This window comes from Rhipicephalus microplus, chromosome 2 (genome assembly GCF_043290135.1).
Source record: "Rhipicephalus microplus isolate Deutch F79 chromosome 2, USDA_Rmic, whole genome shotgun sequence".
In the NCBI taxonomy this organism is placed as follows: domain Eukaryota; kingdom Metazoa; phylum Arthropoda; class Arachnida; order Ixodida; family Ixodidae; genus Rhipicephalus; species Rhipicephalus microplus.
Window position 1 is genome coordinate 284,751,545 of NC_134701.1, and position 22,902 is coordinate 284,774,446.

The 22,902-nt window shown below is 45.8% G+C and overlaps 1 protein-coding gene across 1 annotated transcript; it reads left to right on the plus strand.

Annotated features, from left to right (window-relative positions):
- Positions 1-5,305: 5,305 nt before the first annotated feature.
- LOC142780944 (uncharacterized) lies at positions 5,306-9,944 on the plus strand. Its single transcript, XM_075882176.1, has 4 exons — positions 5,306-5,606; positions 6,095-6,351; positions 6,946-7,068; positions 7,621-9,944. Exons 2-4 carry the CDS (start codon positions 6,126-6,128, stop codon positions 7,779-7,781), a joined length of 510 nt encoding a protein of 169 aa, XP_075738291.1. The 5' UTR covers positions 5,306-5,606; positions 6,095-6,125; the 3' UTR covers positions 7,782-9,944.
- The last annotated feature ends 12,958 nt before the right edge of the window (positions 9,945-22,902 follow it).

The following is a 22,902-nucleotide window of genomic DNA, read 5'->3' on the forward strand; positions in this document are numbered from 1 at the left end:
CCAGCAGAGGGCGTAACCGTGAATGTGCAGAGTCAGCTGCATCTTCAAGGGCTGCAACTTTGCTGGATGTTAATGAAACATGGTCGTTATTAATGCAGATCTCTCTTCTGTAACTCTCATTTAGAATTATCCCATCACTGCTGATGGTCTTCTAAATTAGGCGAAATAAAATTTATCGTATGTGCAAGTTTGAACTCAACTGAACACCGTCAAGCTTGCTTTGGTTTGAGACTAGCCGAGACTAGACTGTTTGAACATGCGCGCTGAGAAGGCGTCGTTATTCAGCCAGTGACATAGCCAAGGAGTGGCACACCAAACCCGTGCCCCCCACCTCCCCCTCCCGAAATTTTTGTTTCGCCATCGCATACAAGATGCAAAGTGACACTCGAACACGTTAGGAATTCAGCAGAGATGATGGATTTTACAAAACACTAACGGTTCGTATAACGTACGTAGAATATTTGCACCATAGCCAGGGATCGCTTCACCTAGTGGGACACAGACTCAAAATTTAGTCGACGAGGGCCAGAGCAGTTATACAAGGGTGTTGAGGAGTGGGAGGGGGATGACAAAATAGTTTGAATGAGAAGTTAGCTAGTGTTGTCTTTTGAAAGAAGACCCTTCGCATATCTCGCATATTGGTTATATTTCTGAAGGGGATTCGGCATCTGGGTTCGACAGAGATGTTGATACCTATCTCTTGGCTATAATCTCGAAGATGATTCGGGGAAATAGAAGAAATATTTGTTCTACAATTATGTTTAACACACACAGTTACTGCGTTAGATGCTTTACGTAAAACAATTCTTGAGACAAGTCACCTCTGCGAAGATCAAGAACATGCTTATTAAGAAAAAAAGTTTTTTTTTAAATCTAACACAGTCATGCGCGTGCCGGGTCATATGTTGCCAGCGTGTTTGAGACCCCTTGTATGACTTGCTGAGTACGTAGGCAAAAATTTTAATAATTGCTTGCAGGGGGCAACCATATTTGGTGGGAGGCTGCAGGTGAGGTGGAACGCATGACCTGACAACGTGCGGCCAGTGCTTATCGCTTGCTGGCAGCCAGTTTTTTCTCGCCGTCAGGTGTGACGTAAATAAACGCGCAGCCCTAATTGCTGGCAGCGCCGACATATAACTGATTGATTGATTGATATGTGGGGTTTAACGGCCAAAACCACCATATGATTATGAGAGACGCCGTAGTGGAGGGCTCCGGAAATTTAGACCACCTGGGGTTCTTTAACGTGCACCCAAATCTGAGCACACGGGCCTACAACATTTCCGCCTCCATCGGAAATGCAGCCGCCGCAGCCGGGATTCGAACCCGCGCCCTGCGGGTCCGCAGCCGAGTACCTTAGCCACTAGACCACCGCGGCGGGGCGACCTATAACTGGGCTCAAGACTATGTATGCCTGCTCTACACAAGGGCACGAGAGCAAAAATGATATGGTCTACAACAGGCACGTTGATGTGTCTTGGGTAATGGTCATGCACTGCATTGACGGCATAACTGGTGGCCTCTTAAAGGAAGATTAGGAATGATATGGTCTACACCAGAAACGTTGATGTGTTTTGGGTTATGGCCATGCACTGCGTTCACGGTATAACTAGTGGCCTCTTAAAGGAAGAGCGAAAATGATATGGTCTACGTTAGAAACTTTGATGTGTTTTGGGTAATGGTCATGCAATGCATTGACGGTATAACTGGTGGCCTCAGGAAGTAATAACGTGTAACTAATGATTGCTGAAGTTTAACCTCCCAAAACCACCACAGGACTATGAGAGACGTCGCAGTAAAGGGCTCCAGAAATTTTGACTACCTGGGGTTCTCGCACCTAAATATATAGGTACATGGGCCTCAAGCATTTTCGCCTCCATTAATAATGCAGTCACCGCGACAGGAGTTCGATCACGTGACCTGAGGATGATTGATTGATTTGTGGGGTTTAATGTCTTAAAACCACCACATGATTATGAGAGACGCCGTAGTGGAGGGCTCCGGAAATTTTGACCACCTGGGGTTCTTTAACTTGCACCCAAATATGAGCACACGGGCCTCAAACACTTTCGTCTCAATCGAAAATGCAGCCACCGCAGTCAGGATTTGATCCCGCGACCTGCGGGTGAGCAGCCGAGTACCTTAGCCACTAGACCACCGCGGCGGGGCACCTGAGGATGAGCACCCGAGCACCATAACCACTATACTAGCGCGGCGGTAATAAATTATTTAAAATGGAATGGAAACAAATTTCAGAATAGCAAAGCATGAAACGGTTTATAGAAATACCTTTAGCACAGGCTCATGCAGAAGTATGGCTTCCTGTGCTTCATATAAGATGCTGACGCTAACGTTACAATCGCCCGAATTAAATGTTTATGAAATTTTTCTGAACATAAGAAGCGCTTACGTTTGCAGTTCACGAAGACACTCAAAGTTTCCAAGTACGCAACGTGAACCGAGTGAGACGGTGCCTGTGCTTTGAGTGTGTGCCTTCTCTTTATTTTTTTTGTCTTCCTTTCGCGCAGTTTTCGTAGTTATCGTCAGCTGAACGATGGTGTGTCATAAATAACCAGTGTAGCATGTTTAAGGCCTGCAATTGTGGCCCATAGTTGGTCAAGGGACGCACTTGAGAATAATATTTAGCAATGTCTGACAGTTCTTTGGCAGGAAGTTTCTACATATTGGTTTTCTGCTTCCGAGTACCCGGCTTGGCTTCGTTTGTAACCAAAGCAATGCGAAGTACGCATGGGAACGTCATAAGCGTATATGGGCGCTTACTGTACGCGTCCATTCTGATGCGTGTTTAGATCTTGCTCGCTCAGCGCAATAATTCCGCAGCTTTACGTGTCATCAGTATTTACGGATTAAAAAAAATTGAGGGCTGTTAGGCGCACACTTTCAGCTTCCCCATCTAGCGTTCGATTGATACCGGTGTAATTTCAATTCAAACGTGTTTACCGGAGCCAACATCACTTTTTGAGACCAGGGCCCGGATTCACAAAACTCACTTACGAAAACATTTTTGCGCAAGAGAAATTTTGTAGCGTAAGTCGATTCACGAAACGAAAAAACGTCGTAAGAGGCAATAGTTGTCACATCGGCCACTGCAAATAAAGCGCGCTTTGACTGCCCGGGAACATGTCAGCGATGGTGATGCAGTTACTATATTTGCTTACGTCACCGAAAAGTGCTCGTAAGTGGATTCACGAAGCGAAATTGTGCGTAAAAACAGCATTGCTGAGAGAAAATCCTAAGAGTGGTCCGGACAACTCTTAGGAACAATGTGGCTACTTAGAACCTGCTGTCGCAGTGGTATACTTTGGTGCCCTGGCTGGTTTTGAGTTAATTCACGCCCATTAAGGGCTGCCTGATGACTGCTGGAGCGTTTTTATTTCTTTCGGCGCTTTCAGCTTCGCGTGTTGTTTCCCTTGTACGCAGTGGATGGTGTTGACAACCACCATCGTCCAATAAGTTCGAAGTCGCAGTAATTGAAGAATTTTATTGGGCGCCAATGGCATAAAACTACGCATGTAAAGATTTGTGGTTGGATGAAAACCAATGTGATACGTGAATGGTCGGTGCATTCGAACGCGACATGGCATAGGATCAACCTTATTTGTTATGTTGTTGTGTTGCGCCCCATCTCATCCAATTAAAAGTGCGACTCGAGATCCTTGCCTCATTGGTGGAAATTACCACCAAAGAGGTAAATGGGAGCACATTCTTTGCACGCTATTGGAAATAAAAATGAGAGGAAGTTTTCAGTGAGTGCTTCCTAAAGTTTGTGCTCTAGTGTACTTTCATTGGCTCTAACTGACCAATGGTTGCGATCTCTGAAATACAGCTGTCGATACACTTTGCGACGATCTGGAACAAAGCGTACTTTGTAAACCAAAGCGTATTAGGGGTGCGCGTGATTACGCATGGAACTACAAACAAATCATGCATCTTCACCTTCACTATTCAGACACCGATATGGACCGTGATATTATGGCAAGCAATCGGAATGAAATGACCCTAGTAACTTTGTATGACACCGAAAATATGCAAACCCTCACGATTCTGGAGCAAACCTTGGCTGAATTTATCCCTGCGTCAATTACCAGCCATTTAACTTGGCGCACGAACATCATTCAAAGGTAGAGCGAGCCAATGACATGTATTTTGTGCGACGTAGCGACCACTTGACCTGAGAATAATAGCGTTGCGAAGGCGAATCCCCTGTCGCATGTTCTGATCGAAGCAGACGACAAACGCGAGCAGACGACGGCTTGGCCGACAGGCACAGCTTGTGATTGGTTGTGAAGCAATACCCTCTACATCAGCTCACTCCGTGACGTTGCCAAAACACTTCTTTCATCTGGCACGCCTGTCCTGTTCGTCATATCACCCCCCTCGCACATAAGAGAAAATTTTGTCACGCCGTGAAAATAGTGCAAGTACTTTCTAAGAGCTCTCTTATCATCTTATGTGCTGCGCAGTTGTCCAAAGCAACATGGCGTCGTAAACAGCATATCGGTTGGTGCGACTTTCAGCAAACGCTTCTCGCACGAGTTACTTCAGCATTTGACCGGATGTGTTGTGATTACAGCAGCTCTTTCGGTGCGTGTAAGCAGTGCGGAAAGCTGTGGCAGTGCAATGGTGTACGGTGAAGCGCAGCGAAGCCTGTGCGTCGGTGCGGTTATCAAGCGGGGATCGGCGTCGATGTATCGACGGCAACTAGCACCCGAGAAGCTTGCAATGTGTGTTTGTGTGCCGGGAACAGTTTGTTCGCTTGACTTTCCAGTCTCTCAGTTTGGTGCTGTGCGACATTTCGGATTGACAGCGTTTTGGCACGTTACTTGAGTGACCCCAAGTACGTACGGAAACGTATGAACTACGCGCTCGGTTCTTGCTTCGCCACTAGTTAGCCCGTACGCTTCTATTTACTTGAGAGCAATGTACTGTTCGGGAGTGAAACGATGTTCGTTGTGAACAGTGGTGCTGTGTTGACGTTCCAAGACTTGTGAACAAGCTGTGCTCGTGTGACCGAAAATTGAAAGACAGCGTTGATAACTGCTTTGCCCTGCGAAGTCGTGGTGGGGCAGCTTGGCGCTTTTGTTTGTTAAGTCGTCACTTCTCCTTTTTGTGATAACCATAGTCCTAGCGCTGTGGTGTGATCAACCAAAACTGCGAGATGCTACTTTCTGTTGTGGATCGTGTTACTTTGGAAGCGTGCCTAGACTGTTCTTCGGTAACAAATTGAGAGTTCTATGTGGCAGCGAGAGCCCGTGAACGCCAAGCTTCTCTCCAGCCCCCCCCCCCCCCCCCCCCCCCCCCAAAAAAGCAAAGATTTCACCGGTGCCTTGCTTTGGATGAAGTTGTAGGCCAATATCGCCTAACTACAGGTTTCCGAGTTCGTCTGGCCATCATTTTGCACGGCACTAGAGCCTCGAAAACAGCCGGTCATGGCCAGTTCTTACACTTTATCAATGGACGTGCACGCCTGGCCAGCACTTCATTGCTGTCATCGGCAGTTTCCAGTCTGCAGATGCCCTTTGCCTGTTGGCCGTAGAGCACACTTGGTTCCTCATGACACCGACGGCTACTAAATGCTGCCATCGGTGAGTTCACTTTGCAGAACTAAATTTCACCGGTACTATAATTCACTGTTTCTCTATGGTAAGTTGAAGCATGAAAAATTTACTACTACTGTTATATACATACATATATTATGAAGCAAATACATAAAAAGTTTTCTGGGATTTGATACAAGTGAGCTCTTGTTTGATTATGAGGATGGGCTTGTCGATTGACCACGTTTGATAGTTGGAAAGTTAATGTGAATTTATTTTTCAGGAGCCAGGTTGCACTTAAAAAATTTGTTATTTTGGAAAATTAGTTCTATAGATGATTACCACTGTGGTAGTACTATACTTCAGTAGGACATATATATTGCGGTACGCAAATTTTACATGAGGCTTCAGTTTATTTCAAAGTGATTATAGCAGATTTTGCTCACTTTAACGAAGTGATAACTTCCTCAAATAAGTATTAGAAGTGAGTGCTTTCAATGATTGTTTTTAAATATCTCGTTTTTGGCTCTTCACAGATCGCAGAGATTGGTTTGTTAAGGTCCTGTGATGCATCGGTTGCACATTCTGGCACATCAATCCTCATCATTACTTGGAGCACCTGTACAAAATAGGAAGGACACGTTCTCCCTAACTGTGCAAGCCTATGTCACTGCTGGGACTGTTATCATTCAGCGGATGTGGCGTGAAAGCATGCATGGCAGCCTCATCTGGAAGGACTGCAATCTGCTTGGGAGCTTCGAGGGCACAAAACTGCCTAACGGCTGGCTGCAAGGTTAGTTTTATTTAATACATACGATTACGTGAACACCACTTACGGTGCACAAATTGAAAACCCAAGCATGGTTGCTTTCAGTGGATACCTGTAATATTCTTACACATAATTCTTATTCAACATTTATAGAACTAAATTACAAGATAATTGGGAATGTTGAAAGCTGAAAGCCTGCAGCTTATGTATGAAACTCCAATAATCTGAGACTCAAAAGCTTGTGCTTTCAAACGAGCACAAATACTTTGATTCCTTATTGAGCTCTCGAGCATGTGACTTCCTCGGTGAATCAAGTGCTCTGGAAGGAAATAGCAAGTGGGTGAAAATTGCCTGGCTGTTCACAACTTGGAAGGAGAAAGACCTATTGAAGAAGCCTCAGATGACATAGGGTCAGTAACTGCATCTTTTACCTAATGTAGCTTTTTTTCTCTCTCAGTGCTGTTGCTTGTGTTTCAGCCGAACATGTTCACCACGATTGCATAGTGATATATATTTATCTGCACATTGTACCTGACCTAAGTATGCATTGTTGATCTCTAATGGCGACGTTCAGTGTGTTTCAAAGCCATGGCTTCTCATTTCTTTGTCTGTGGCTAGCCTATTTCAGCAGCAGAGCGATGCAGCTAGCACACATGCAATCCAAGTCATGGAGCGCTCCTTTAGTGTTCTGTGCAGGACACAGCATATCCATCCGGCAAGACACTGATATCAACAATAATGGTGAGTGCTGGTGGCACCTGTAGGAGCCTGTTGTGTTTGTTGCGTATGATTATTTCCCCTGATGAAGTGCATTTTTGAAAGGTTTTCTTCATTTAGAAAAATAGATGTCAGTAACAAGCACACTCATAATCCACAAGTTCTTTGTGTCTTCTAGACTGCCCATTTGCTCCTATATGCGGCATGGTGAGCTGGCTATGTTAGACAGCCCTAAAGTTATGAACATTGGCTGTTGTGTTGTAATGCAGTCTAACTTGTGTTTCTTAGTGAACTTATTTGTGGTCTACTTCTCGCACCTAGTGTAAAGTCGAAATAAAAGAAACTCTATTGGCTTTTTATGCCTGTCAGAAGTTTCATGCCTTCATCTATAACATTGTGGTTTTGCTCTTGTATCATATTAAGTATATTTTCAGCCTTCACTGTTTGCGTGTGTGTTGAGGCTTGTCATTGGCTTCTGAAAATACAATATCTGTAAATATGAGCACATAATTGACAACTATACACTCTTGCATGTAGCATGGTTGTAATAATGATCTGTATTTTTCTGAGTTCCAGCAGTAACAAGGGGTTCGGTGCTCCACGGTCATGTACAGTGTATCAATAACAGAGCACAGAAGACCAACAAGTATAAAGGGACTGCCAGTGACTGTTCTCCTGCTCAAAGTTTACAACAGCAGAAGGAGCACATTGTGATGTCAGGAGCAGCTGCTGCTTAACTTCTTAGCAGTGCATTATTCAGCAGTTCCTTTGCTTGCATTCGAAATTATTTAAATTTTGCATGGAAGATACCAAACTATGACACTAATTTAAAGGCTGCTGTAGTGTTAGTGGGCAAATATTTTTGAGCTGAAGTTTTTAACATGTGTGTTAAGTGCCTGCATGCCTCTACATTTGCATGCCAGAAATCACAGCATCCATGGTCGCCAATGGTAACTGTGTTTGCATTCTTTGTAGTACAAGAAGTAAAGCCATGGATGCAGTAATTATGTACTTAGTCGATGTAATCCTTCAGTGTACACTCATTTGTATAGCACCAATGATGCCATGAGTGTATAAGCTCTGGGAAGTGAATCTATGTGGATTATTTTATTTGGAAGGAAGAGGATCATCACTACTCCTAGTATATCTTAACACTAGATTTTAGTGCTTGGGTATTATCCCACTGCCTGTCCGTCCTTCAACAGTCTACTTATCTACTGTGTAAGTGTAACTTTTTAAATGTATACTTTGCTCGGATAGGTTTGTTCATAATGTAATGCAAGTGACTTATCATCTATGCAGCTCTACTCAGACTAGAAATAAAAGTGTTTATTTTTATATGTAGCTATAGCATGCATTCACTTGTGTTTTTCTAGGTGCCTGTACAATTGTTTAGCCCTACAAAAGTGCTGGTATACTCTAATATTGAATCTGGCATCTTAAAATAGTTTGTTAGTGGAAGTAAGAATGTGTTTACAACCAATATTACTATCCTCAGATGAACTGTGAAAACTCTGTGGAAATTTATTTACAGTTTTTGAACGTTGTGAAGGCAAATGTTATGTTCTTTTAATGTGGTCCCTGTTTCATGCAAATGACACATAATTACTTTGCAGTGGCATAGTATTAGTTGTTATTTTACACATATGTGCTGAGCAACATCGCAGTTGAGGCCAGCAGCAAGACATACATGCAGTGCACTGGAGCATCACCTCACATAGTGTACAGTCTTCGCCCACCAGTAAACTCAATATTTTTCAAGCAGACTAATAGACAGCTGTATGGGAACTGTGTTGGTGTGCAAACTTAGAAGTCTTCTTGAGGAGTGTTTTTCATCATTTTTGTCCAAGTGAAGTAGCTACCCAAGGCCACAACTGGTGGGAATGTGGTAATTTCCTCTTTCCAAAAGCACTCCTACCAGCTGCCTCAATGTTAGCAGGGGGTGAATTCACGAACTGGAAAAATAATTGGTCTTAGTTTTTTTGGCCGAAAGAGTCACTTGCACCGTTGGGCCACCACGACGCGCCAGAATAAAAACTTTTAGCTAAATAAAGTTGATTCTACTTTGAGAAGTGTTTTGGGGAAACGAAATGGCACCTATAGCTGTCAATATAAACACTGTTTGCACCAAGGATCCTAGTAGCTTATAATTGTATTATTCATGTATTGTCTATAATTTACTCGCGCTGTGCCAACTTTCAGCCCAAGTGTCCTAACATGCTTTGTTAGTGGGTTGTGAATGAGCCAAGCTATGTAAATAAGCAGAGTGATATTGCAGACATGTACAAAATATTGATGCACAGCCCTTTTCTTTAGCATGACATTGTCAAGGGCTTTATTCTTGAGTTTTTTATAAAAACTGCTTGTCACTGGGCAGCAGCGGAAAACAATGCATCAAGCTTTTGCGAGATGGTTCGACAAACACCGTGTTCAGACATAACAGTGCCGGTGGATTTCTCTCGTAAGTTACTTTCTGTAGTATATTCAAAATGAGTGTATTAGAATTGTTGTTTTATAGCCATTCATTTTATTATTTACACCTGAGTGTATGTATGTATGTATGTATGTATGGGTGTACATATGTATATGTGTGTGTGCGTATATGTATGTATGTGTGTATGTATGTATGTATGTATGTATGTATGTATGTATGTATGTATGTATGTATGTATGTATGTATGTATGTATGTATGTATGTATGTATGTATGTATGTATGTATGTATGTATGTATGTATGTATGTATGTATGTATTTATCTTTTAAATGAGAATCCGTTTATCATTGGTGAGTAAGTTTGGTAATGATTTGGCTGAATTTGTTTCTAGTTATTTCTCTTTTGAGCCATTATACATTTCAATTGGTTTTGTACGGCATAAAAATAAATGTTACCTTACACAGAATATGTGTGTTCAAAAAGTTGTTTCGTTTACCAACCTACAGTCTTGGGCAAGAAATTGGGTAAAATGGAACAAACCTGCGAAGATCAGTTTATAGCATAGCTACTCTACATGGCATATCTCGTACACATTGTGTTGGTTGAAGATGCTGTTTTCAACCTTTCAATTTTAATCAGAATAAGCAAGATATCACCCGTGGTTGTATATGTGTGTGATATTTATGCTTACTGTGATACCGGTTCGCAATGACAATTAAGGTCACAAACCTAGTCAAGCTGAATACACGAGTTTTGTCCATGCACCTTTCATCTGCACTGGAACTGTTGTTAATAAAAAATAAACTTCAGCATTTAGAAATTTATTCTAGTAACCAAAAGCAGGGTACCTCTTTATCACACAAATCAAATTGCCATTGTTCTGTTCCATTCTGGACAATAGGGGACCCTCTCAGCAGAACTCGATTAACTGCTATAGTTCATTTTAACCATTGACAGCGACATTACACCGAAGCGTGCAGCATGACAAATAGCGGGAGAGAAGACACAAACTAATCACTCTGTTTGCATCAGCTCTAACTATCCGTGCTCTTTGGTCTTGCTGCATGTGATGATGCCCACCAAATCAGCACGAAAGCGTGTCCCTACAAAGGCAGTCAGCTTGGCTGCAAGCAGTTAGCTCACTGCATGTGTAGATTTTCTTCAAAATACCGTGAAGACTGATTGCTGGTCGAATATCCAAACACGTGAAAAGTGATATACCAGGTATGTTATTGGTATTTCAGTACTGGACACTTTTGCGATAAGAGAGAATGGAGGAGAAAACTATGAATCCTGAATTGTTTAATTTTTGAAGGAGCACAGTACAGTGCTTTTGGAACAAAAGGGATGTGAAAGAAGCAAGTGCAAAAGCCTACTTCTCAAAAAGTTAGTACCCGCCACCACGCATTATGTCAGGCTGGGCAACCTCTTGAAAAAAAAAAAGTGCTCAGTGATTCTGCGAATCGAACCAAGTACCTCGTAGATTGTAGTTGAGCGCTGTAACCGCTCGTCCACTGCAGCAGTGCTTGCATTCACCCTATCGCTGATATATCTTCATTCCTTCGAATGAAGCCAAATGCAAAAACGCCCGGTGAAACTTTGTCAAAAATAGAAAAAAATGTTAGAATGCGTTTGCCCAAGGTTACTAGAAGATAGAAACCGCCACGTGTGAATGTATAACCGTGTGCTATTTATTCTTGTACATTACTATCATGACGTTGGGATAGCCGGCGCTAACGTAGGCTACCTTCTCATAGTTTGCCAAATATAAATAAGAAAATAAAAATATATATTGGCCTGTGACAACGCTAATCAACTATTATGAGTTCACTGTCACTAGTGTCACTATCACTAAATGAATGCTCAGTTTGCTTCCATTATTGTTATTTGGGAAAGTTTTGGCTCATTAACTCAACTTTCCTAATTGGCATTGATTCTCACATCTAAGGACAGTCACACTTCATCTCGCTTTCTGAGTGGCTGTCACTCTCATATAACGCGTACTCCACTTTTTTATGCTCTCCGAGCATCTGACGCAGCTTTGTGGAGACTTTCCCTGACGTCTGCGGGGCCAGAAAATTGTCTTTATTATCTATCAATTTCAAGCTTTCGCGAAGCCGAAACGAGAGTCTCTCTCTCTCTCTCTCTTTTCATCCTTTTCGCACGTGTGATAACGTGTCTCGACCTCAAGACTTGTATACACGTCCCTTGCTTTGTTTGCGCACTCAAACAACGCTGGACGAAATATTTGCACCGTGTTTTGTGAAAAGCATTAGCACTGAGACACCTCCCGACGAGTATCCCTCATTTTACGTAGACATATACCTAAGCGTAAGCGTATGCACGTTCTCGCATTCCGACTTTATAAACATGCTGCGGTTCATGGAACCAGCGAAATCGCGCTCACAATTTCATTTGATTACTGCTGCTATCTATTTCCGCACAATTCGTCTGCAGGCACCAAAGTCGCTCACGTGTCTTGTAATAAGAATATTGTAACAAAGGCTACCTTTGACTATAGGTACAAAACACCCTTACGTTCGCCACTATACCGTGCTATATTGCACTGAATTAGTTAAGTAGCAGCGCAGCTTCAATGAAATGTAAGGTAACTGGTCGCGTTAAATAAGGGAAGGCATTCGAGGCACAATTTAAAACATTGCATGCATCGATTTATGTGTGGTTTCATTTATCTGATGCACCTGGAGTGTTGTTCATACTTGTACTTGGCGAGATAGTGCATGGATTGCTCGGTGGCTTAAGGCCATCGAGCAATTATTTTTTAGCTACAGTCGTTGATTAAAAGCGAGTGCTTGGCTTTGCACAGCCCACCAAAATGTCTATTACAACGTACGCGGCATCCCGTAAGCGCTGTAGCAGACGCTCCCGGAACTGAAACTTAGATGCAGCAAATCATTGGCTATCATCGTATACTCTCGGTGCTAGACGCTTTGCGTGCTACCTTGATATTATCGGCACACACTTCTTTCTTTCCTTGTCGTTTCATCGGCTATCGTGTGTCCTCCTTGCCCTCTTAAGTGCCGAATAAGTTAAATTCATACCCGCGCTATAGTAATCCCTCCAGATAAGAGAATTTTTGGACAAGAAAATGCGTAGCCAAAGAGAAAGCTTTGTGAATTCAGCCCCAGATTTATTTTAACCTTCATTATTTCGAGAAATATAATGTGCCTGTCGTCGTACAAAAAAAATGACGTCGCGTTTCAATACTGTACGCTCACCATTACATCGCGCTCGTCTAACGGCTCTGTGAATGAATAATTGAACTTGTCAGCACAAAAAAGCGCACAGACTGTCAAGTATTTGCATTCTGGAAGAGCATCACTGCCTTCCGTGATGATGCGCTGTTTGTGCGACGTCAGAGGTCGTAACGGATACGCGAGAGCGTTTACGTTCGGAAGGCCAATAAGTGTTGGTATTTTACGCAGGACATATGGGTGCGGCCACTTTGTGCTGTTGAACGAATGTTTCGTTGTTGTTGTACAACGTGACGTGAATTGATAGATTATGTCAGGAGACACATGGTGCAACAACATAGTAATCGTTTTCATGTGGATGCGTTCACCATAACGATGTTCGCTTCGGTAAATACGCCAAACGACATTGGCAGGAGCCCAATATGGTTGCACCGAAACCCACCCGTAAAATTTTTCATACCCCCTGAGGCTTGTTGTTTCAGGGTACCAATGTTCGGAGTATGCGGAATGTTCTGCAGATGCCTGTGCGAAGTGCTCATTTCGGCATGCTTTGTAATGGCACGCAACTGAGCATCCGTGCGCGTGTTATCGGCTGAATCGAAAAAAAAAAATAAAAAGACCACGTCAGCGTCTACGAGCCAGCCGGCCGATGGTGGAGATGGTGAAATTCAACTGTGGCTGCGCGATAAGAATAAATGTGATCGATTGATTGATTGATTGATTTGTGGGGTTTAACGTCCCAAAACCACCATTTGATTATGAGAGACGCCGTAGTGGAGGGCTCCGGAAATTTAGACCACCTGGGGCTCTTTAACGTGCACCCAAATCTGAGTACACGGGCCTACAACATTTCCGCCTCCATCGGAAATGCAGCCGCCGCAGCCGGGAATTGAACCCGCGACCTGCGGGTCCGCAGCCGAGTACCTTAGCCACTAGATCACCGCGGCGGGGCAGATTAAATGTGATCGAAGACCATCACCGCGTGCCTCTACATTTTCGACAGACATGATGGGGCTTTTCTCGAAGAGCGGCGTCAGCAAGAATCAAGGGCGGTGAGGGAATGCAATGAGGGCAGCGGCCGCCATGCAGAGCGACTGATGAAACTTTTGCGAGCTTATTGTATTACTTTTTTATAGTTGCATTTTACATAAATTTCGACATATTGAAACACCTTCATCACGTATGATGATTGACTCTGTTGTTCTTATTTAAGGAAAGCGACCGCTATTTTCTTTTCAGAGTATCTGAAAACTCAGAAGGTGTAGAATGCGGAAGCTGTATATTCCAAACAAATTTCAACCAGTATTTCAGGAAGAAGATGAAAAAACAGCCAGAGCGTTTTCAGGTAAAACTTGGTTTTAAGCGTGTTTAGGTCGGCCATATAGCTATCAACACTGCACACAGGTCTGCGGTTTTTCTATAGCCACTTGTGTTTCGTTTGGAAAGCTTTTCTTGGTACTTCAATCATGTACTGTGGCAAAGAAAAAAGAGATTGGCACGAGTGACCAGTGGTCACAGTAGTGAAAGTGCGACAACAGACATCATGCATATGTCAGATTCATGCGCCGCATCTAGTGCCAAAGCACTCACGGCAGCAAATCTGACGGGATACGGGAGCAGACGACGAAAGCGGTGGCAAGCCACTTCGCCGTTCCTTGGTGTCTCCGCTTTATGTGTTTCCGTTTCTCTTAAACGAACACTAAATTGTTAGCAGCCATCAGAGAACCGCAGTGTTATCACCTTCTTTTCGCCAGACCTCGTGCACTCTCAGGCATACGCATAAAATGCATGAGCTGGGAGAAGACAACAACGGAGGCGACGAGTCGGTTGAATGAAACTGCGCGCGTGTAACGCGGGCAGCTTCGCTCACTAAACGATCGCAGCTTGTTAACAGCTCGGATTAACGTGGCAGCGAGCTCGGTGGCATCTTGAAATGAACGTTACCAGTGATTGAACTCTGACGGCCGCTATATGAAAAAAGCGTTTTCCACCGTAGCGAGCGCGCCACTGCACTCACTGCGCCTATTTCAAACAGTGTAGCCGAGCTTGTAGTCACGGCGCGTTTCGCTATATAGCCATGGCATTGCAAAGTGCGTCAATCAGTATTATATAAAGGTCCAGAGAGCTACCTAATATAGATGGTTTCTTCTGAAGAGTGCTGATTGAAGGGCAGCAAGCTGTTCACGGCGTCGTTCAAGAGGTGTTGCTTGACAGATCGGCAAGCAAGTGCACCCCACAGAGGCTAATAAACTCGCTGGTAAGATGTGCGAATATCTAGTTATGTTTTCTAAAGTTTAGAATAGTTCATGCAGTGTTTTCAGGTAGATTAAAGCAAGAACACTAATGCAGTGAACTGCGACTGCCGTGCCGGAGTCGCAGCAAAGTGCGAACGCGTCGCGGCAGTTGGATTGACTTGCTAATCCAAAACAAGCAAAACGTGGTCACGGCGCCTTCTTTCAACGCAAACGCTCTACGCTACTGTGATCATCCACCCTATGCGACTGGCTGATTGCATTAATAATGCGGACGGACCATTGCTCTGACCACTGGTCAAGTGCGAAAAGCATTGGCATCGGAAAAGGCATCGCTCCGCACATGGGTTCCTCAATTTCACCCCAGTGCGAGCGGGTCAGAGCATCCCGTCACTCCCGTGAAATCTGCACTTGCGGCCGCTTGAGGCGCCTCATTCCGTGGCGTAGTTACGTCTGGGAGCAAAGCGTATTCCATTTTCAAAAGCAGGGGTGGCCGGCAAACACGCGGAAAGCTGCCTATCTTGCTGTTGCTCACCGAAAGCTCTTATCTCAAAGAAACGCTTGTCCATTGCTTATCGGCAGTTGTGGCTACGCGTATAATTTTTTTTCTTGGTTGAATTGCGAGCCATCGAATTTTCATCACAGTTGCCCTCCAAGATAGCTGTTTGTTCGAGTGCTTTCCTCCGGCCACCCCTGCTTTGGAAAATGGGATGTGCTTGGAACTCTCGATATCGGTGTGCTCAGAAGAATAAGTGTCGCGTTTCGCAAGCTTGCAGCTCTGGCCACACGTCATTTCTGCGAGCATTTTTCGTTGGGACTGCGTGCTTTAAGCGAAGGCAGCATCATGTTAGTATCGACAGAATCTGACTTCTGCGTCTCACAGCTTAAAAATAATAGTAATATCTGACATTTTACGTCCCAAAACCCCCATATATGATTAGCTTCTCACAGCTTTTTCAGCAACACACATAATGCTGGACCCTGAGTTTTATTGCGATAACAGTGAAAATAATTGTGAAGACTTTTCAAACCAGCGACAGCTTTCAACCAACTTGAGTACGTGACCTGAATTTCGAGGAAGGCGTGCGCCGCGCTATTAGTTGCTGTTGCAATATTTCCCAAAGAAACTGTGTGGCTTATAGCGCAGTACGCATTACTTATTTTATGAAGAGTTCCCGTGTTCGTAGTTTCAGACGCTCCTTGGCTGCTTCTATACTTCTACGATTTTTTTTTCTGGAAACGTAAGCTCTTTTGAAGAATTTCGCTGCATGGCAGCATGTATTTTATGAGTTTCGTTTGCACGCCACTGTCACAGAACGAGCGCTAAAAATGGGCGCGCCGCCAAATTCTTGCGATAACGGGCGGGAGAAACGCCGCGAGGTCAAAAGAAAAAAAAAAGAAAGCAAACGTCCAAGGCTCCCCGGGCGCGCGCTCTCCCCTCGGAAGCGTGGCTTCGCCGACGAACCTCCTCACCCCACATCGGCGGCCCAGCAAGCCCGCGATTTTTCTAGATGGAAAGGGGCGTGGTCATACCGAGTTGAGTCATCCGCCGTGGAGGGCATTCCAACCGTCTCGCCTCTCCCCAGCCTTCGCTGCGTATCGCGCCGACGAAATGACGAGAACCTTCTGGAATCTCACACGGAAGGTATTTAATCGAGCGGCCGAGACGAGAGATCAGGAGAAGACGGAAGTGAGCGCCAGAGCGCGCGTAGGGATTCCGCCGTGTAGTCGGCGGAGGTTTTGTCTGTTGGGACCAAGCAGCAGAAGAAGAGGATTTCCACCTGAGGGGTGAAGGCTCGAGCTACAGGCAAGAGCGTGTGTTTACCGCTATCGAGCGAAGACGCGTGGCAACAGCTGCGTGTGTGAAGCCGACGTGTTTCTGCGAAGAAGTTGAAGTTTGAAGAGTGGCCAATTGAAGACACGAGGTTTCCTGGAAGAGAAACTTCAGGGGGCAGCGGAACGACAACAACGCTGGACTTTGAGTGAGTGATTCTCGGAAGAGTATCATTCAGACTTTTGTTCCAAGGACTTTGGACTGAATAGGTTTTCTATCTCTTTAGTCTTTAAGTGTCTTGGTTGTTCAATGCATGCGACTGCATTGTAGTGCGTATTGTTGTCTGTGTCTGTTGTTTCGAGTGTGGCTGATTGTACTGTGTAATACGGCGTTTGATTGGTGACATATTATTCTCATCTATTGTGGAGTGTGCATACTTGTGTATTGTTTTCGATCTGCCGTTATTGTGAATATAATTTTGTTTGTTTATCAACTCTCGGCTCTGACTTGTTCTTTGGGCCACAGCCGGCGTCCGCTGGCGCGCCAAAAAGGACCACTTCTAAATTGTCCACGCATTCGTGGTGCGGTTCGGGGGGCCGATACTTCGGCCCTTGGAATTAGCCCGGCGATCGCCTCCCTAATTTACGGGACCTGTGTGACAATTAATCTGGCGTCCGCGACAGGACCTTTTGGTGCACAGTGTGTCCAAAGTAGTGAGAAAGAGCCTCGAGTTGTTGATAGTGCTATCGGAACGATTTTGTGTGTTGCTCATTGTTCTCGTTAACGAGTGCAGGGGAGTGTTCCGATAGACTGATTTAGGCAAATACTTTTTGCAAGCGGCAAGGTTTTATTTGCGAGACCCCATGGATCTCGAAAAGTTAGTAGCTCTTGGTGAGAAGATGGGTCTTTCTGGCGCCGAACTACGGAAGTGGGTAAGCCAGAAGGAGAAAGAGGCGGTGGAGAGAGTGAGGTTGGCTGCTGAAAGGGCGAAGGAAAAAAGAGAGCAACAATTGAAGTTGGAGTTAGAAAGAGAAAAGCTTGCAGCTGAAAGGGCGAAAGAAGAAAGAGAGCAGCAATTGAAGTTGGAGCTGGAGAGAGAGAAGTTGGCAGCCGAAACGGCGAGAGAAGAAAGAGAAGCGAGGGAGCGACAGCTGAAAGAAGAAAGAGAAGGGGAGATGGCTGAAAGATGCGGCAGCGGCAGCACGAGATGGAACTCGAGAGGCTCCGTTTGCAACAGCGAAGTGAAACTCCCGTCCAAGCTAGAGTTGAAAGCAGCGAACGGGAAGATCACGGCTTCCGCTTGAACCCAAGCAAGCTGCTCGTAGCGTTTGATGAAAGGAAGGACGACCTAGACGCGTACCTCCACAGATTTGAGACGATTGCGAGGAGCCAGAATTGGCCGGAACAGCAATGGGCAACTGCTTTGAGTACCTGCTTGAGTGGTGAAGCGCTCATTGTGTACGGCAGGCTGACGCCGACAGATGCAGCCAACTACGCAAAGGTGAAAGCTGCTTTGCTGAAGCGATTTAGATTTACTGTAGAAGGTTTCCGGGACAGATTTCGGACAGGAAGGCCAGCTGATGGGGAGACGGCTACGCAGTATGCCGCCCGACTTTGCCATTATTTCGACAGATGGATTGAACTTTCAGGGACAGCGCAGGAGTACGATGAGCTTAGAGAGCTCCTTACTAGAGAACAATTTCTTACTAGTTGCCACCCAAGCCTGTCGCTGTACTTGAAAGAGAGGAAGGGCGAGTCACTTGAAGGAATGCTTGAATTGGCTGATCAATTCTTGGAAGCGCAAGGTGGAACTAATTTGGTCAAGGTCAAGAAGGAGTGTCCCGATGATTCGAAGAAATTGGCTCCCGATGAAAAGAAGCGTGCACCAGAGAGCATTCAGCGATGTTTTCTGTGTAACCGAGTGGGTCATCGCGCGAAAAACTGTCGAACGATCTTTACGAGCCCTATGGTAGTGAAATATTTTAAGTGTGGTCAGACTGGGCACAAAGCAGATGCATGTCGAAACGGAGCGAGTCAAACTCACCAGGTATCCTGTGTGCAAGCAGCACCGAAATCCGATAATAATGCCGTCACCGACGGATTCGTAGAATTGAAAAATGGGGAGAAAATTCCTATTGTTGGTGCTGTAATGTCAAAACAGTCAACCGGTGTTACGAAGCGAATGCCAACGCTGCCTGGAAAGGTTGCGGGCAAGAAGATTACGGTTCTAAGAGACACCAGTAGCTCCACGGTTATCGTGCGGAGAAATTTGGTACGGGAAAGTGAGTTGACAGGCAGAACGAAACCGGTTTGCCTAATTGACCGTACGGTTCGGATGCTTCCCGAAGCAGAAATTGAGGTTGAAACCCCGTACTTCAGCGGGAAGGTTACTGCTTTATGCATGACGACCCCCCTGTATGATCTTGTCATCGGAAACATCGACGGGGCGCGAGGGCCGAATGATCCAGAATGTTTGGGAGAAGACCCGAAGATAGAGCCCTCGCCAACACAGCGGCCGCGAGATACAAGGGAGGAGCATCCCGTGACGGATCTCACTAGAGCCCAAGGTGAAGCCGTGGCGCAAGAGACAGCGAATGAGAAGATGATCGAGTTGAATGAGTTCACGTGTGGGGCAGCTGGACGTACGTCGGCACGACCCCAACCGACCGTCAGTGTAAAGGTGACAGAGTCGGCCAGCCAGGCCCAGTGCCGTGACATGAACAAGCTGGTAAATAAACCGACAGGACCCGTTGAATGTTATGACCCGTTAACGGTGTCGGAAGTGACAACGATGGCTGAGACGCCGCCTCAGATACCGTCGTTGGAAAGGGCTCGCCGAAAAAGAACGTGGAAACACAAGAAGAGATCGAGCGAGCACCGCAAGAAAGGACGCAAGCGAAATACACAGGATAAGTGCTAAAGTCGAATCAGAATGTGTTTGGCAGTGTTGAGTGCCATATGTTGTGTTAATCTTGTGTTATCCTGTGTCACAAGTGTCGAAGTGTTGTGCTGTGATGTGATGTATAGTATTGTACCATTGTTGTAATGAGAGAACTTTGTACGTTTGTATTATTGGGAATGTGTGGTGGAGTGTTGTACTCATGTGCTTGTGGTTGTGTTTTCACGTGTTGTGTAATTGAATCACAATGTACAATTGTATTAAGTGATTTATTGTGAATGTGTAGTGTCATGAGCGACAGATGGTGATACAGTCTGTGAGAGTGTTTGGTGACTGTTCGCGCTCGTTTGTGTGGTTCTGAATATTATGAGATAATATTCTTAAAGTGGGGGGCAGTGTCACAGAACGAGCGCTAAAAATGGGCGCGCCGCCAACTTCTTGCGATAACGGGTGGGAGAAACGCCGCGAGGTCAAAAGAAAAAAAAAATTGCCCGCAGCTTCCCTCGGGGGAACACTGAGGAGGATGCGGAGCATATAATTGGTTAACGGGGTGTTAAAGTGCGACTTACTTGGGTCAATGGCTAAATTGGTTAACGTGGTTGTGAAATGGGGTGTTAAATTGCGACTTACTTGGGTCGATGGCTAAATTGGTTAACGTGGTTGTAGGAGGGGGTGTTAAATGAGTGAACACGTACACACGTATGCGAAAGGGCGGCGCTGGTCGAAGGGACGTCGATCATTGTGTTTGTGGATTCGTTGGAATTCATTTCACCGCGACCTTGGACGTTGACGCGCCGTACAAACCAACCGACGAGCGGCAACTGAGCGAGCGAGCGCCGACCTTGAGTATATATACAGCGCGACGGCGCATGCACTGTCAGCTGTCGAATGTTCAAGAAGGGGGAGAAGCGCAACGGCGCATGCGCGCGCGTCAGCTGCCGATGTTCTCGAAGCGTGACGGCGCATGCGCGCTACATTTACAGCTAGCGAATGTTCGTGAAGAGGAGAAGCGCACGCGGTGTGTAGAGGAGGAAGGGTGCACAGATGGTGGAGGAGTGAAGCGCGCGCGGTGTGTAGAGGAGGAAGGGATGCACAGATGGTGGAAGAAGGAGGAGGAAGCTTGCGGACGGCGTCGCACTACAAGCCTCGAGTATTAGATGCTCCGCATCTAAAAAAAGAAAGCAAACGTCCAAGGCTCCCCGGGCGCGCGCTCTCCCCTCGGAAGCGTGGTTTCGCCGACGAACCTCCTCACCCCACATCGGCGGCCCAGCAAGCCCGCGATTTTTCTAGATGGAAAGGGGCGTGGTCATACCGAGTTGAGTCATCCGCCGCGGAGGGCATTCCAACCGTCTCGCCTCTCCCCAGCCTTCGCTGCGTATCGCGCCGACGAAATGACGAGAACCTTCTGGAATCTCGCACGGAAGGTATTTAATCGAGCGGCCGGGACGAGAGATCAGGAGAAGACGGAAGTGAGCGCCAGAGCGTGCGTAGGGATTCCGCCGTGTAGTCGGCGGAGGTTTTGTCCGTTGGGACCAAGCAGCAGAAGAAGAGGATTTCCACCTGAGGGGTGAAGGCTCGAGCTACAGACAAGAGCGTGTGTTTACCGCTATCGAGCAAAGACGCGTGGCAACAGCTGCGTGTGTGAAGCCGATGTATTCCGGCGAAGAAGTTGAAGTTTGAAGAGTGGCCAATTGAAGACACGAGGTTTCCTGGAAGAGAAACTTCAGGGGGCAGCGGAACGACAACAACGCTGCACTTTGAGTGAGTGATTCTCGGAAGAGTATCATTCAGACTTTTGTTCCAAGGACTTTGGACTGAATAGGTTTTCTATCTCTTTAGTCTTTAAGTGTCTTGGTTGTTCAATGCATGCGACTGCATTGTAGTGCGTATTGTTGTCTGTGTCTGTTGTTTCGAGTGTGGCTGATTGTACTGTGTAATACGGTGTTTGATTGGTGACATATTATTCTCATCTATTGTGGAGTGTGCATACTTGTGTATTGTTTTCGATCTGCCGTTATTGAGAATATAATTTTGTTTGTTTATCAACTCTCGGCTCTGACTTGTTCTTTGGGCCACAGCTGGCGTCCGCTGGCGCACCAAAAAGGACCACTTCTAAATTGTCCACGCATTCGTGGTGCGGTTCGGGGGGCCGATACTTTGGCCCTTGGAATTAGCCCGGCGATCGCCTCCCTAATTTACGGGACCTGTGTGACAGCCACCTTGTGTTTAATGCGTTCGAAAGCCCAGACAAGAAACCCTGCTTTGCACATATTCATAATACAATGCCACACGTGAAGGAGCACGGCGCCGAGAACATGCAAATGGGGCCCTTTCCGAGCCCACCAATTGCGAAAAATTCTTTCGTTTAGTCTAAGGTTAGACATTTGCATGCGCTTTGAGGCGGCGTGGGTGGAACGAAAGGAAAGAAGTTTGGTTCCGCTAGAAGGGAATATCGATTACCCATCGTTTAGCAGCTTTGCCAAGCAGCTTTGTTTACTTTGGATTTTCGCTGCCACGCCTGCACTGCCTGAACTATTGTTAATCCGGAATGCGATCTCTTCGTGATGGACATCTGAGAAATTCGTAAAAAAAGGATAATGTGGAAGCTTGAAAAAGCTGCGTTGGTTACAAAGAGAAAGAGAGAGAGAGAGTGAGAGCAAGTGAAACTTTATTCAAGGGAAAAATTTAGAGCTTCGGAATGGTTAGGCCCCTATGTCCAGGGCTCCACTGGCCTTAGCCACCCGCCGGACTTGATCTAGGAGTGCGAGCTGCACTCCTGGGTCCGAGCTGGCGAGGTACGTCTTCCAATGCTCCGTACTACAGGTCTTGCAGGTTTGCCGAGAAAAATGACTAAGTCACTTGGTCTACAATCGCACCCCCAGGATATGTGTTAGAAAGTCTGCCTACCACCGCACCACGGATGCATGACTGGGCAAAGAGTTGGGTGTATACCGCGTGTAACTTCAGTATATGGCAGAAATACATCCGTCTGAATCTTCCGAAGGTCGACGGCCTCTGTTCCATTAAGGAATTTGTGAGTATGTTTCACGTTTTTGCCGCGTGAAGCACTGGTGAGCGAGAATCTCCCTATGGCCAAGGAAAGAGACAGATTCTCCGCTCGGTTACGAAACGCGTGAGCTAGAGCATCCGCCCTTTCATTGCGTTTGAGCTCTGCTTGTCCCGGGCACCAGATGAAGCGATGGTGGTGAATGAGTTTGGGTCCTAGCAGCCTCAGTTTCATTGCCGGAAAGTGGCCAGTTAAAAGAGCCGGCAGGCCTCCTGGG